Genomic DNA, 15,415 nt, shown 5'->3' with positions numbered 1-15,415 from the left:
TTCCCTGAGCCGGTATGGTCAGACTCACGGCAAAGTTGTTATCTTACTCTTTTTTTTTTCCTTCCTTTTTTTTTATTTAAGTTAGAAACAAGCATCCTTCACATGTCGTTATCTTACTCTTAATTAATGAAATGAAATAAAGCAAAAGTCCAGAGACAAGGAAGTCCTTTGTGCTAAGTGTGTTCAGGCTTCCGAGTGTGTGTCAATACCCTGAAACATGGGTTCCCATGCTGGCTGAGAAGAAAGCCAGAGGATGTGTTTTTGTCTAATGGTGACCCAGAATTTGAGGCAGGAAGAGAGAACCCTCTGCAGCCGTCTGCTTCCTAACCAACTCAGGACAAATGAGTATCAGTGTGTGCACCCCCAGCCACAAGTAAGAGGGAAAATGCTACGGATACCCTTTACAAAAGGCACCGTGGCCAGTAGCACCCTCTACTGATGTAAACACGTGCCTCCCATTGAGGCTGGCGCCTTTGAGACAAGCCCCTTCCCCTGGGAAAGAGGGCATCTTGTTTTGCAACATAAAGAAGAAATGTGCAAAGAAACGGGATATACGACGACACGAGGTGTGATGTGATCCTGTTTCGGCAATTATGATGTAGCACGGCACAGTGTGATACGATACAGTGTAATGTGACGTGGGATGCATGGGGTGATACAGGACTGTATGGTAGGGTGTGCAGTATAGTACCAGACAATACAATACACCGTGGTAATTCAGGGGCCAGATAAGGCAAAGGAAAAAAAGAGCCACCGTAATGGCATGTGCATGTATGGACCCCATAGCCTTCCTCCCTCGATGCAGCTACTCCGAAAGCCCCATTGCTGAGCTGGAATCTCATGACTGCTAACACAGGGGCCACTTCCCCTTCCGGTCCCTTTCCTTCTGTCTTCCTCCTCCTGTGAGCATTCCAAGGTTGCCTGCCCTGTTGTTTTGTCTCTCTGTCCCCCAGCTCCCTTCTGTGTCTGTTTTAGGTTCTTTTACCCAGAGGACCAAGGATCTACAAAAGGGGCTCGAGATCCCACAGTGGCAATGTAAAACGGGGCTAAATAATGCAACTTTAACCTTGCTTGTCACGCACACCTAGCACCCCAAGGACTAGAGTGTTTCTACAGCCAAAGCCAGAGATGCTATACCAGGACTTCTTCTCTAGATGTGGCAAGTTGAGGGTAGAAGCAGAGGGGAATAAGGGAGGGAGAAGCAAGAGGCAGACCCGGTCTTAACCTGTCTCTGTTACTGCAACAAAGTACCGGTCTCTGTGTGTAGCTTATAAACAATACAAATGTATTTTTCACAGTTCTAGAGGATGAGGAATCCAAGGCCAAGGGATCAGGATATTTGAATCTGGTGAGAGCACTGGCTTTGCTTCCAAGACAGGGATATTTTCTTAAATTTTATTTACTTATGTATTGTTTTTTTAGGTATGAGTACTCCATCTGCATGTATCCCTGCATGCTAGATGTGGGCATCTGATCCCATTACAGGTGATTGTGAGCCATCATGTGGGTTCTGGGAATTGAACTCAGGACCTGTGGAAGAGTATCCAGTGCTCCCAACCACTGAGCATCTCTCCAGCCCCCAAGATGAGATATTGAAGACTGTGTCTGTGTGTCACAGCAGGGTAAGAAGACTGGAGGTGCATAAAGGGCAAAGCGAGTCACTCTTACGACACCAACGTTCATGAGGGTGATATAATCATGCCCCAAAGCCTCATTTCTCAATACCCGCATCCCAAACACTAAGTTTCAACATCGGGTTTGGAAGAGGCAAACTACAGCAGGTGTGATGCTTTGAAAGGCAAATGTCCTCCCTTTAGTAGACAAATGACAGCTATTAGAAGTTCGTCCATCTGAAAAGGAAAGCACACTTGCTCAAACTAGCTCAGGTGGAATGGAAGTCTGTCGACCGAGACAGAGATTCACGTCAGAAGGGACAGTTGGGCTACATGGAGCCAGAGAACTCTTGGGCCTGTTCCGGTCTCCCAGATAGCTTCCTATGCTCATGCTGCGTGGCCGGGCAGAGTGGAGGCAGGTGGAGAGGTCTCGCTGCACGCCCATGGCAAAGGCTCTGCACACCTTCTTAGGAGCCTGGCACAACTGCAAGGTGTGAAAACTGCATTTTAAAGATGACCTTGACCATACGAGCTTAGCACACCTAATCCAAATACCAGAAATCTGAAAGGCACCACAGCCAAAACTTTCCGAGCAGTGGTAGGAGGCCTTTTACATACCCAGGTATAACCACTTACAATCAACCCCAGACTGTCTATGGTGTGTTTGAAATATGAATAAATGTTGTGCTTGGACTAGACCTCTGTCCTCAAGGTATGATAAAATAATAATAATAATAATACATAGTAAATAAATCTGAAATCATAAATTCTCCTGGTCCCACCATTCAGTTAAGAGATTCAACCTACGTTTACATCTTGGACTTTGCGGGGGTCTTACCATTGGTAGTGTTTATGAAGGCAGGCTTCTAAAGCCTGCCTTATTGTTACCATCTGCAGACATCCACTGGGATGTGTTTACCTTTGTTCTCTGCAAAGCTCAAGCAGATGCCCTTGTAAATAATGGTTCCTTCCGGCTTCCACTGGGGAATCCCAGTGGGTAATTAGCAGGAGCATCACATGACCCACAGGAAGCTATCTCAAACACATGTGCGGTTTGAAGATGCTTCAGTAAAATTCATTTCACGGTAGGGTCAGAATGGGGGAATGAGTCTATGCAAAATGATGGGAGCAAGCAGCTGTTTGTCTGTGTTCATACTGAAGAGCTGTCAGCGTGTAAGGGAAGATGAGTCATGCCTAGTGCTATCACTCAAAACCCACTTTACAAAATAATCTCTACGCCCCTAAAGCCCTATAAAATAATATTTACACACGTCTAAAGTAGAGATTTAGTGTTTTTCACCCATTCTTTTAAAAGTTACTTAACAAAGTAGGCAAAGGCGTGCTTTTGTGGGCAGTTACCATTGAAACGGTACCTAATTGCCACCTTTATTTGATAGTTCTTATGCACCAACATGTAAGATCCTGCCAGTCCTGTGAGGCAAAGGAAACTGCCTCCCATTTTCATTTTGCCTGATTTTCTATCAGCCTTCCAGAGTAGTCCTCTTCCAGTGTACCAGAGTTCAAATACGTTACGCTCCGAGTCGTAATGTGCTCTGTATTCTGTGACAAATGAGGGCAGTTTCTTCTCATTTGGCACATTCTCAGAGTTCCTCCACAGATAATGTTGTTTGCTACACCACACTTAGCCAGCTTTCCATAAGGCCTACGGGAACTGGAGAAGGAAGAGAGACCTCTATGGCAAATGGGTGTCTCTATGATGCCCCAGATTAAGAACAGCAGTCATCCTGTTATGTCTACCTGAATACTCCTAGCTACTTAGGGGACTGAGGCAAAGAGATCACTTGAGCCCAGGAGTTCCAGGCTAGCCTGGGCTACCTAGTGAGACTCCCCCCCCATGGGGAGGAGGGGATATTGTTGGATTTTCAGTATTCCTATTGCTTCCAATTAGAACAACACCCAGCTACTCAAGAGGTAAATGCAGATCAATGAAACTGTAACATGCAGGAGTGATTTTGACTCTCTCCAATGGGAATGTTTTTCTTCAATCTAATTTGAGAGTTTGCAGCCTGCTGGTTTAAACAGTGTCTTGTACACCCAGGTGGACAGTGAAAGTTGGCCGTTCTCCGCAATGGCCCCTTTGTGCGGCCGCCTGCTTCCTTGTGAATTTCTGGCCCACTGCATTCCACGTACCCATTAGCCTTATTTAAAAACCTATCATTGCCTGGAGACACCTGGGTCCATCCACAGAACGTGAATAATTGCAAGAATTGAACAAAATTAAGCACCCAGGATCATCGGAGGTGGCTTTGTGCAAAGATAAAGCACAGCTGGTGCCCTCTTAGAAGGTGAATTGAGACTAATTGGATAATCTAGAAACAAATTAGCCTGAAGGAGGAAAAAGAAGCCGGTTTAGCTGTAAGAGAAGCATTCTCGGTAGGAGGAGGAAAGGCATTGTGTGCATTAAGATGCGGCTTATGGAACTGAAGCACCCTGGGATGGAAACATTCGGATTTATTTTCACAGTAGGGTGAAGATGCTGGGCTAGAGTCAGAGATGGGGCTTCTCTAGTATGAGTTATAGGCATGGGTCAGGCTGTCCCCGTCGGCTGCAAGACAAAGTTTTCATTATGTCAGCTGCTGTGAACCATCCTTTGAAATGAACATGGTTTGTAGACCTACTTTTACGTAGCGCTTAGGTAGCTATGTGTTTGACTCTAATAAAAGCCATAAATATTCTGCTGCTAAAACGTGGTATGCAAAGATAAGTGTCCTTTAGTACATTTAATTCATCAAGAAGGCATGGACTGAGGATAAACCTTCTAAGAAAGTCACTGTATTAGCATGTAGCTAACCAAAGTTTGAATCTGTAACATGCTTGATCACAGAAGGACACAGGTGGCATCTGAAATTAATAGGCCCTTAGGGTGTAGAAGGTGTGAAATCGACCCTGTGGCCTCATTTCTAGAGTCCTCTAATCAATAGGCCTCAATAGCTTTGGGCTAAAATGAGGTAATGTTTGCATTTAGTAGCATCTATCACAGAAAGTAACAACTAACAGACCAGTAGTCAACCCAAGGGTCATGGTGTCACTTGTATTTCCAAAGTCCAACCTCACGCCAGGAACTTACTGGTGCTCGCTGAACATGCAAATATTACAGAGTCAAAGTGGGGGGTAACAAGACCTGGAATGACAAACAGATACTTTGTAAGGACTCAGGCATTATGTCGGCCTGTCCCTGTCACCTGGCAGAATGCGCTCAGGCAGTGCCCCTTTAAAGTAACTCTGCCCACTTATGCTCTCTTGATCTCCTTTTGCCCTCCCCCTTAGGGTCTCTCTCTCTCTCTTCGCCCCTCCTCTCCACCCGCTTTAATAAACTCTATGGTTAATAAATCTCTTGGTTTGTGTTCCATTGCTCGCCAGAAACTTAAACAAAAGAACAACACACTTGCCTCGGTTCTATCTCGGCTCTGGGGACAGACATTGCCCGAGTGGAAAGGAACTGAGCTGATGAGGCAGCATGCAGGATGGTGTGGGGGTTTGAGTAGAAACGGTCTCCATAGACTCGTGTGTTTGAATACTTGGTCCAAAGGGGAGTGGCACTATTAGGAGGTGTGGCCTTGTTGGAGTAGGTGTGGCCTTATTGGAGGAAGTGTGTCACTGGTGGGTGGGTTTTGAGGTCTCAGAAGTTCAAGCCAGTTCACTTCCTGCTACCTACTGATCCCTTCCATGCCACAATGCTTCCCACCATGGTGATAATGGACTAAACCTCTGAAAACAGTAAGCCAGCCCCAACTAAATGTTTTCCTTTATAGGTGTTGCTGTGGTCATGGTGTCTCTTCACAGCAATAGGACTCTAAGACAGATGGTAAGGAAGCCATGCCCTGTTTCCCTGAACCCGTGAGCAGAAGCCACCTGTCTCACTGCAGAAAGCCCAGCATCGAAGGCCTTGGACAAAGCACTTCAGAGAAACATGTGCTCCTGTTGAGGCGACAAAGGACCTACCAGCACTTGGAGAATCAACTAGAGGAAGATGACTGTGTATGTGTGTTTTTTCCTTTTTGTTTGTTTGGTTCTTTTTTTTTTGTGGCTAATTCTTCAATGACTCCCCTTCCCCCACTCAGCTGCTTCTCCTAGATGAGCTTGAGACTAGCATTCCAGCCTGCTTCTTACCTACACATATGCCTGGCCTTCCCTGCTGTGAGGGATGCTCTGCAGAGGCGGGAAGAGTATAGTATCCCTCTCAGCCCCTGACTCCAAGAACATAATGCAAGGCCACTTGTCCCAAGGATGGATGGCTTTTTAAATCACCCTTTCCTAAACAAAGAAACTGAGCTAAGGAGATAAACTGGCAGTGGTATCACTTGTTGACTGGGTTATTCCAACTCCCTCCTCACCCATCCAGCCCTATAGATAGATTCTCCCTGCTTCGAGACAAGGCTGAATTCACCCCAGTGTATTGCAGTATCCCCAAGAAGGTCCAGATGCCATCTTGTATCAGCTCCAACCACCTAGTCACACCTCAGGATGAAGGGTCCTCCTTGGGTGTTCTGTAATTGCTGCTTTGGAACTGTCTTGGTGATGATGGTGTTCCCATGGAAGGGAGGCTGCCACTACCCAACATTGTGCCCAAATGTGGGAGGCAGTTGGCACTTTCATGTGCTTAATGAATTTCTGCCCTGCTTTCAGAAGTGGCTTTCAAATAGGCGTGTTTGGGGGAAGATTGTTTCAAAGTATGTATAAGTATATATCACATTTTACCCATTTTATTACACAACTCAGTAATATTAAGTACATTCACATTGTTGTATAACGATCATCTACCTATCTCTAGAGTTTTTTCATCATGCTAGACTGAAACTCTACACTGATAGGCATGAATTCCCTAGGTAACTACCATCTATTTTTCTGTCTCTACGAGTTTGATTACCAGGCACACCTCATATAAATAAGAACAACCTTTGGGGTTTTCCTCAATTAGTGTAACTGTTTTAAAATCTGTCCACATTGTAGCATGGGTCAGAATTTAGTTACTTTTAAAGAATGAATACTAGCCCATGGTTTAGATATACCACATTTTCTTAACCTATGTGTCTGTCCATGGACACTCAGATGGCTTCCCCATGGATGCTGTGGATTCGGCTGTACCTCCTTCAGTGCTTACTCAGTGGGCATCTAGAATTGGACACTGCTGGCCCATTTGATAAATCCATGGTGAGAGGACTGGCCATACGGTTTCCATAGCAACTGCTCAGTTTTACATCCCCAAAAGCAGGAAACAAGGGTCCCAACTTCTCTACAGCTTCATCAGCATTTGTTTTCTATTCTTAAAAGTCATTCCAGTGGGCACGGCCTGGGCTTGCATCTCCTTAATATATAATGTCGAGCATCCCTTCGGGTGTTTAGTAGACACTTGTGTGTCTTCTCTGGAGAATGACCTGTTGATGTCCTCCATTTGTTCTTCAGTAGAGCTTTTGATATTGTGTTATGATGATTGTCAAATCGCTTTTTCATCTAGATTGAGACATCCTTAGGAGATGGCAATGGGCAGCCAGTGTTGGGCTCTTGCTGTTCGGCACCGCATGCCTGTGGAGCATCATTGAATACCACAGCCTAGACAGCAGCCGCCGGCAGCCTGAAACTGCACACTGGCCTCACCTAGGGTCCCCCTCCCCGGGATTCTAAACCCCCAGGCCAGGCTGTTTTCAGCTTTTCACTAGAACACAGCCACATCCAGAGAGTGGCTTTTTCCAGGTCAACTCCCCTCCCCCTTGTCCCACCCCCATGGGGCCAGTGTTACTAAACACCTTTAGGGAAGGAGGCCTTGCTTGGACTTTAGTATTTTTCAAACGTGCCAAAATAACCAAATAATTTCCAAGTGGAGTCCAGTGGAAGACCCTTGATGATTAAACACAACGAGTGACCTGGTTTGAAGCACGTGCCTTGGCTTTTCTTTCTTGTTTCCTGACTTGATCCGTTGGTCCAAAGCTGGCAAGGGCTAGGTAGGGGTCTTTCAGGCCTTCGACCCAGGGGGTGGGCGACCCTAACTCGTACCTCTGGGTGCAGGGCATGGGCCCAGCATCCTCCTCCATGGATGCCACAGGGCTCCCCGCGCGTCCTCCCACGTGCTCCAGCTCTAAAGTAAACACAGCCAAGAGACGGGTGCCGCCCGCCCGCCCGCTCTCTGCCCGGCTGCTGCCGGCCCGAGCCATGGCGGAGGCGGTGCCGGCCTCCCCTGCGGGTGGCCGCGGCCTGCACCGAGGCATCATCCAATGGTGAGCGGCGGGAACACGGCACAGGGAGGGTCACTGCCGGCGGGGCATGAAGCCCAGGCCAAAGGAGAGGAGGAGGACTCCTAAGTCGAGAGCGGGAGGTCAGGGCTGAAGACGCCGGTTCTCACACACACGCGGTCGGCATCCGCACTGGGCTCCGGTTTTTCATTTGGCTGTCCCCGTGGGTCACACTTCCCGTGGGAAGCAATCCAGCTTGCCCCCGACCTAGGCCTGTTGGTAGGAGACCTGGAACGCAGGCAGGCGTTGGCCAGGGGAGGAAACGTTTTTTTTTTTTTTTTTTTTCTCTCTCTCTCCTGGTGGGAGTTCTAGAGTGGATGTGCCTAACTTAAAACAACTTTTAGTTTCAACAATGCATTCCATATTATTTGTGAATTCACTTCTTGGTTATTTAAATACAGAAAGAAAAAAAACTATACCCCCAGTCCGTGGGACTAAACTCAAGAGTTTGTGGCTCTTTATGAATAGGAAAATAATTGAAGCCAGTCCTTAGGCCGTGGCTTTACAAAGTGACTAATATTATTAATATCAACCTACATTTTTATTTTTGTAAGCTTTAGAAATGTTTCTCAGGGAAAACTCTTTTTAACAGTCATCTGAGTAATAAATAGAAAAAAAATGAAGAGTATGTTTACAGTTATAGTTACTACTTTCTCCCCCCCAAAAGTATAATCCTTCTCAGCATGAATAAAAAAAAAAACAACAGCAGCATATAACCAGACCCCACTGCATGCCTTCTGAGCAGAAAGCGTAAGCTTGGTACCTTAGTTAACTATTTCAGCTCACCACTGCGTTTCTGGTGTTTTGAATTTTGCTATGTACATTAGAAAGAATGATTATAAAATTTAAAATACTTGGGCATCCTCCTTAGGTAGCTTGTGGCTTGGGACCACATGTTATCTCTCCCAGAGATAACTGATGTCTTCATGATGGTGTATTTTAGAAGCAAATCAAGTCCCATGCCCAGAATTCCTAAGTAGGTAGGCCTCTGCCAATGTGTCCTTCCGGGCTGGGAGAGAGGACTGGAAGACGTCAGTTCACCTACACTGGCATTCAAAATACTGCTCCAGCTTCTGATATAGATAGCCTTGGAATGGAAGAGACCAGGCTCCCCAAAGGGATATAGATATGTATATAGATCTACAGAGAGAGCAACAGCCAAGCGCAGGAGACCTGGCAGGCAGCTCAGGAGAGAGCAGGAAAAGGCCTCAACCGTGGTCACATTGAAGAAGGGCCATGTTTCTGCATTACTTCACCCATGCCTTCCAATCAGTGATCTGTTAGGTAGGATAACAATGATCTATCAGTCAAGTGGGGTCCTATCTGGGACAACAGCGTCATTGTCACCTGCACATGGTAAGTTATCCCCAAGAGAGAAGTTGGGATGCTGGCTAGTCTATGGGAATGGAAGGAAGAGGTTACCATTTCTGAGACAGGAAGGGACACAGTCAAACCGGGGAACACAAGAATGGACACAGTGCTGTGGCTACAGACCCTGGCTGGCTTGGGCCTCGGCATCCAACCTCAGGTAAAACACAGGACATTTTGGTGGCACATCCTTTCCCCAGAGCCCCTTGCAGTAGAGGTCAGGCTTAACCCAGCAGTTACTCCTTGGGGTTGCACTCCCTGGAGGCAGTCGGCTAACACCTACGATGTCTATGTCTTTCTTGCTTCTTCTATTTGGCACTATGATGAGAGAGATAAAAATGGCAGTCCCTGAAAAAATCAAGTAAATAAAAAAAATGGCTTACTCTGACTAATGGCTGCTCCAGAGCTTTCAGTCCAGGGTCAACTGGTCCCGTTGTTTTTTTGTGTGTCTGTGGCAGGACAAAATGTCATGGAGAGTGCCTGGGGAGCAATGCTGCTAATTGCAGTCATAAAGCAGAGTTGGGGGATGGACACCACCCCAGGTCCCAGTATCTCCTTCAAAGGCGCCTCCCCAGTGACTTAACTTCCTTATGACAGTTCTATCACACCCCCCCCCATAGCACCGTAAGGTAGTGGCCAGGCTGTTAGCCAGTGGGCCTCTGGGACCAATTAATGTCCACACCCTCCCGCCTGCCTTGACTCCTTGAGTGTACACTGTGGTATTATTTTGCTTTACCAGATTAGTAAGTCTGTATCCTGTAGTTACTTCAATCTTGGCTACAGCCTCTGTAAAGATTCATCAAAGAGTATCTACCTCTTTTTAGCATGCAACTTCCTCTCCAATAAAACCCCAAGCCTTACAGTGTAGACAACTGAAAACCCATAGTCTGTATTCCTAACACTGACCTGAGGACAAAAGAGATCTTCCCTATGCTGCCTGTGAGCTTCTGCTCCATTCGGTAACCTAGACAGAGGTCATGTGACTGGACCCACGTATGTGCCTGGTCATTGGTTCTGTCAGAAAAATACTACTTCAGAAAAATAGGTGCCAATTTCCCATTTCTGGTCTCCCCCTCCCTCCCCTCTGCAGGCTAGTTGACAATTTCTGTGTCTGTGAAGGGTTCAGTGTGCCTCGATGTCTCATGTATGAGATTTACGTGGAGACCTGTGGGCAGAGTGCTCAGAACCAGGTTAACCCAGCAACATTCGGGAAGGTAAGTGTGGGGGTTTAACAGAGCTGTATTCACTGTGGTGTTTTGTTTTGTAAGTTACAGCCCCAGGGTGGCTTAAGTGTGAGGATACCTTCTGAGAAATGTTGTTAGGCTATGTCACTGTTCAAACACAGACTGAGATAGGTACAGTGTTAATGATGGTAAAGCCTTATGGAACCCCATATGTGTAAACCGCTACTGACTGCCTCTGAGGAAAGTCTAACGTGCATTTGGGTTCAGTGGGGTCTCTGGAGATCTGGTAGGCTTTGCTCTCGGGAGCCACCAGTCAATAGCCTTCCTTTGTGTTGAAAATCAGCTTTCCATCTCCACACTTTACAGTGGTCTGGGGGAAAGTTGATGTGCTCTTTTCGTGGCAACCCCAACATTTGCGAAAGAGCTTGGTTTGCTAGGTACTTACTCCTGAGTAGAAGTGCCAAAGCTCTCAGAACACAGTTCCGAGTCATGCTGGTACCCAACAATTGATGCTTCCTGCACTTGAGGTGGATTTAGAGAACTCATTGACTTTGGAAGTTGGTACTCATATCCATGAACTTCATCTGAGAACACTTACTACACAACAAAATGACAATCCAAGAATCTCCTCATTTAACAACTCTTCTGAGCAACTACTTAATGGTAGACCCTGCTTTAGATGCTGGGTTGACAGAGAACAAGTCCAGGCCTCACTGCATCCTAGTTGTTCGGGCTGCCAGGCCTAGGCAGAGATCCTTGATGCTATTTCATTGTTAGCAAAATAAACCTGGAGCCATTAAAGCGAAGGGTCCCACAGCTGACCATAATGCATGGCTTGCAGATCTGGCCTCCTGAAGCAGGCACAGAGTTCTCTCCACTTGTTGATTCCACCAAAACCCTTGAGCATGGAGACATTGGCAGTCAACTGGTCTGAGGGATGCTCAGTACAAAGGAGCCTTCTAAGCACCTTACCATGGCTGTGAACTTCATGTGGAGAGCAGTGAGACGTCTCTGGGCTAAGACCTGACGCTAAGTGAAGAACAGCACATTTCTGCAAAGGGAAGGGAGGTGCTATTCCTCTGGACATTCACAGCCCATGGCAGGATTTGTGGTTCCAACGGCAGAACACAAGCTGATGAAAATCACTTACCCTGTCATCAGGGGGCTGGGCACAGTTGACAACCTGCACTGCATACTCAGGCTGATCTTAGATGACTAGGGTGACAAGGAGTTTGCTCATGGGGGTCACAGAGCTGCCAATTCTGTTTCTCCCATCTTCGTAAGGACATCCTAAATAAATCCAATTCTGTATACGTAAGGACACTGGTGAAGGTATAGCCTGATGGTTAAAAATATTAATCATTGGCATCATCGTCTTGTCTGGGTAAGAAAACCAAAGAGCCTGATGAAGAAGCACTCTGTCAATCTGGGAGATGGCTCAGAAGGAAAAGTACTTGAAGAGCAAGCATAAGGACCTGAGTTCCAATCCCCAGCAATCAGGCAAAAATCTGGATGTCGTGGTGCGTGTGTGTAACCCCAGCACCGAGGAGACAGAGACACATGGATCCTGGGGGATTACTGGCCTCTAGCTGATTCACCTCTAGCTTTTTGTCACTTCATATTATATGAAGAGCTCACTTGATCGTTGTGTGCTCCTGTGCTTCATGCAATCTGTGGGGATCCTAGGACTGTTCCCTGATGTCGCTGCCGTGACCAAGCATGTACTGGTGTTCAGGTGTGCATGTGAAAAATCTCCTCTTGGGCATGAACCTGAAGAGTGATGTGGGAACGTCACAAGGTGTGAGGTCATGAGGACCGCACTGTCGGTGGCTTCCTCACCTTCACTAGTAATCCTGAGGATGCTGGTGTGTTCTCCCAAACCTGAAGTATATTTAGATCTACTCTTCCAACTCAGTCCTCACAGCTGAAGCTTCCAGACTCTGGTGACTTTTCTGTGCTTGTGACATGTGATTGAATCGTCCAATGTGACAGCTGCTTGAATAGAGGAAGCAACTGCTCCTGTCGCCATGTCTTGATCATGCCTCCTCTTGGCTCCTAAAAGGCCACCTTCCTGCCCACCCATTTCATTGTGACTTCAGTTTGTGGATATTCCCCCCTAAAAGTGGCTTCAGGGATGCCACCCAGTGCCTCTGTAGTGTCCTCAGACACAGGAGTGTTTTCTTTTTTCCTTTGGTTTGTTTGTTTTCCGCTTGTTTTTTATTTTCTTTGGGGGCTTTTAGTCTTCTTACCATTCCCTTAATTTCACTTTAAATTTGTCACCAACAAAAATAAATATTTTTTCACGTATGTGTAAGCAAGCTAGGTCTCCCAAGACTGCTTTATAAGCTGTAAACACCCCATGTAAATAAACAGATCAAAACCAAAGAGGAAAACTACCTTTAAGGTCCGTTTATCACAACATCTTCCGAGGTGACTCAGAAAGGTTTTCCAGCCAGCTGGGAATTCCCACCTGCTATCACACAGCCGAAATGTTTGTGGTTTCATCGCTCAGAATTTTAGGAAACATCATCAAAGGTGCTGCAGAGTACTGGGTAGCCTGGCATAGCCGCCTCCTCTTATCCGCCCACTTGCCAGTCTTCTCAGAGGGAAATGGGTGACGTCAGCAGGGCCTGATCTTTCCTTGGCTAAGATTGCAGAGATGGCTTCCCATCTCTCTGAATGGTGTCATTAGAAGTTGTTCAGTTCTAGAAGAAGACTCTCTTCCGCCTCCTCTTAAGATCTAGGGTCTGGAATATAGCTCAGTGGTAGAGTTGTTGCTTAGCACGAGGAACCCCTGTGTGTCCAGTCTCTGCACCAAACAGAAAAATAAAAAGAGCTTGTCGTGGGCTGTTACACTACAGAGCATTCCAAAGGAAAGAAATGAGACTCCAGTCTGACCTCTGCATTTATTTTGAATTCTTTGTCTTAATGTTTCCCTTAGAATCCACTCCCCAAGATGCCAAGGTTCTAACATGAAGTTTGGTTGGCAAGTTGCCTGGAGAATAGGCCAGTGGAATGGGGACTGATTGTTGGGAATGTATCCTGTGTGCCAAAGCCGTGGCTAAATGGAGAAGGGAAGGGGAAAAGGATATGAGCACAGAGCGTGTTTACAAGAGAAACAACAGAATATCCAGTCCTCACTTCCTCCCTCCTCCCCTGGGACCTGAGTCTATTCCCAAGGAGTTCCTGCACAGATGATTCGGGTGGGTATGCAGTGTGCGATGCGCATTCTGGCTGCAAACCATATCTTCCATGGATTGGGGAGTTTCCGGAGACCGACTTCCTCTGCAAAAATAACACTGACGAATGTTTTTCTGGTTGGAAAAGGATTGCATCTCCTTTGTGAGCAATGTGGAAATGGAAAAGTGTTAAGAAGGGGAAAATAAATGCTGGCTGTGGCCTCACTGTGGAAGGTATGGCCACGTATGTGGTTCAACCGCAGCAGCTCGGCACTTGAAATGCCCAGCCTCACAGAGTGCCCAGCTCTGGAATGCCACAAAGACCTAGGTGTGGGGGCTTGTTTTCTACCTCTTCACCTCACCGTGCTGGCTGGTGTTGGCTGAACCTTTCTGGGAGGAAGCAGGGAGAGAGGAAGGACAGCGAGGCTCTTTTAAGAGCCAGCTGGATCCTTTTATTAAAAGCGATTTACTTATTTTTATTTTATGGGCATTGATGTTTTGTCTGCACGCATGTCTGTGTGAGGGTATGGAATACCCTGTTACCAGAGTTCCAGACAGTTGTGAACTGCCATGTGGGTGCTGGGAATTGAACCAGGATCCTCTGAAAGAACAGATGGTGCTCTTAGCCACTGAGCCATCGCTCCAGACCCAGCTGGACCCTTTGGTGATAGGTTCTTCAGTACCTGCCTTGGGCACATTTCATTATGTGTCCCTTGGCTTGGTAGATAAGTTTACTGGTGTCTGCCTGCTTTCTTTATGTTCTGCAACTCTACAGGAAAAGTTTGTGCTCTCGCCAGTTCCAGCTTTGTCACACGTGGCCGACTTGTGGCCACAGAAAGTGCTTGGCCGTTCTTGGCCTGAGCAGACTGTGGACGGCAGTCACAAAACCTAGAGCAGTGGCCTCGAGGCCCCTCTTGTACTACCCATCTGAGTTCTTGGTTGTCACAAGGTGGCAACTGCAGTGGCCAAACGCTTTGAGTGTCTGGACCACCCTTCCCCACACCCTCACAGCAGAGAGGGTCCTCCCTTAGTGAGAAGTCCTTCTGTTTCCTCATCTCTACTTCACTGTATATGAGTGAGCTCAGTATTTTTTTTTACTTTTATAAGTGAATGCCCATTTTATAACAAAGTGCCCAGAGATGCAAGCCCCTGCCTCACACATCATTGTTCATCCTTCTCTTCCCCCTTTTTCCCTGTCCTGTTATAGAGTTACTGCAAGGATAGATAGTGGACTGATGGGTAGACAGACGAACAATAGATAGATAGATGGATAATAGGTAAGTAGATAGATGGACAGACAGATAGGGATGAAAGAAAGATAACAATTCAGATGAGAGGAAACCCTTTCTCATTTCCCCCAAATGCTGCCCCTGGAAGATAATACAAAAGGGAGGCAGGTGGTACAAAGCCAAGCAGGAGCTTGGACCAGCAGCTCTGCAGAGAAAGCACAGACACCATTGGCAGTGGTGTGGCTTTCCCTGTTCTGGCCTCCGAGGTGGCCCTACATGCAAGATTTCTCCTAGCAGGTGTGAGCCCAGATATTGTGCCTGTAGTTAGCCCCTCACTAAGGCAACTATGATAGATTCCTGTTGATAGATGGAACTTGAGCATCCCTGGACACGGGCACATCAAGGCTACTCAGCCAGAGATGGGAATTTGAATCCAAGTAGCTGGTACTTCAACAGTTCAGTGCCATTTTCTTCCTAAAAATCCTTGGGAGTGAGAAAGGGGGTGAACCGTGAAATAACTATGACCCCAGAAGAAGAGGAGAGCTGTAGAACAATGGCAGCAGCCCACAGGCTAGACCTATGCCGCTGTGGACA

The 15,415-nt window shown here is 46.8% G+C and overlaps 1 protein-coding gene across 2 annotated transcripts in view; it reads left to right on the top strand.

Annotated features, from left to right (window-relative positions):
* Positions 1-7,719: 7,719 nt before the first annotated feature.
* Positions 7,720-15,415, top strand: part of Rfx8 (regulatory factor X8) — a 58,549-nt gene continuing 50,853 nt past the window's right edge. The window contains exons 1-2 of one of the 2 annotated variants that reach the window (XM_040729510.1): positions 7,720-7,846; positions 10,320-10,443. In XM_040729510.1, the coding sequence (XP_040585444.1) occupies positions 7,782-7,846; positions 10,320-10,443 (189 nt within the window). In that variant the 5' untranslated portion in view covers positions 7,720-7,781. Of the gene's footprint in view, positions 7,847-10,318; positions 10,444-13,354; positions 13,617-15,415 lie in introns of those variants that run through there. The other variant, XM_040729511.1, reaches the window with a different exon arrangement.

This window comes from Mesocricetus auratus, unplaced genomic scaffold (genome assembly GCF_017639785.1).
Source record: "Mesocricetus auratus isolate SY011 unplaced genomic scaffold, BCM_Maur_2.0 Super-Scaffold_100021, whole genome shotgun sequence".
Lineage (NCBI taxonomy): Eukaryota > Metazoa > Chordata > Mammalia > Rodentia > Cricetidae > Mesocricetus > Mesocricetus auratus.
This window is presented reverse-complemented; position numbering and strand designations above follow the sequence as displayed.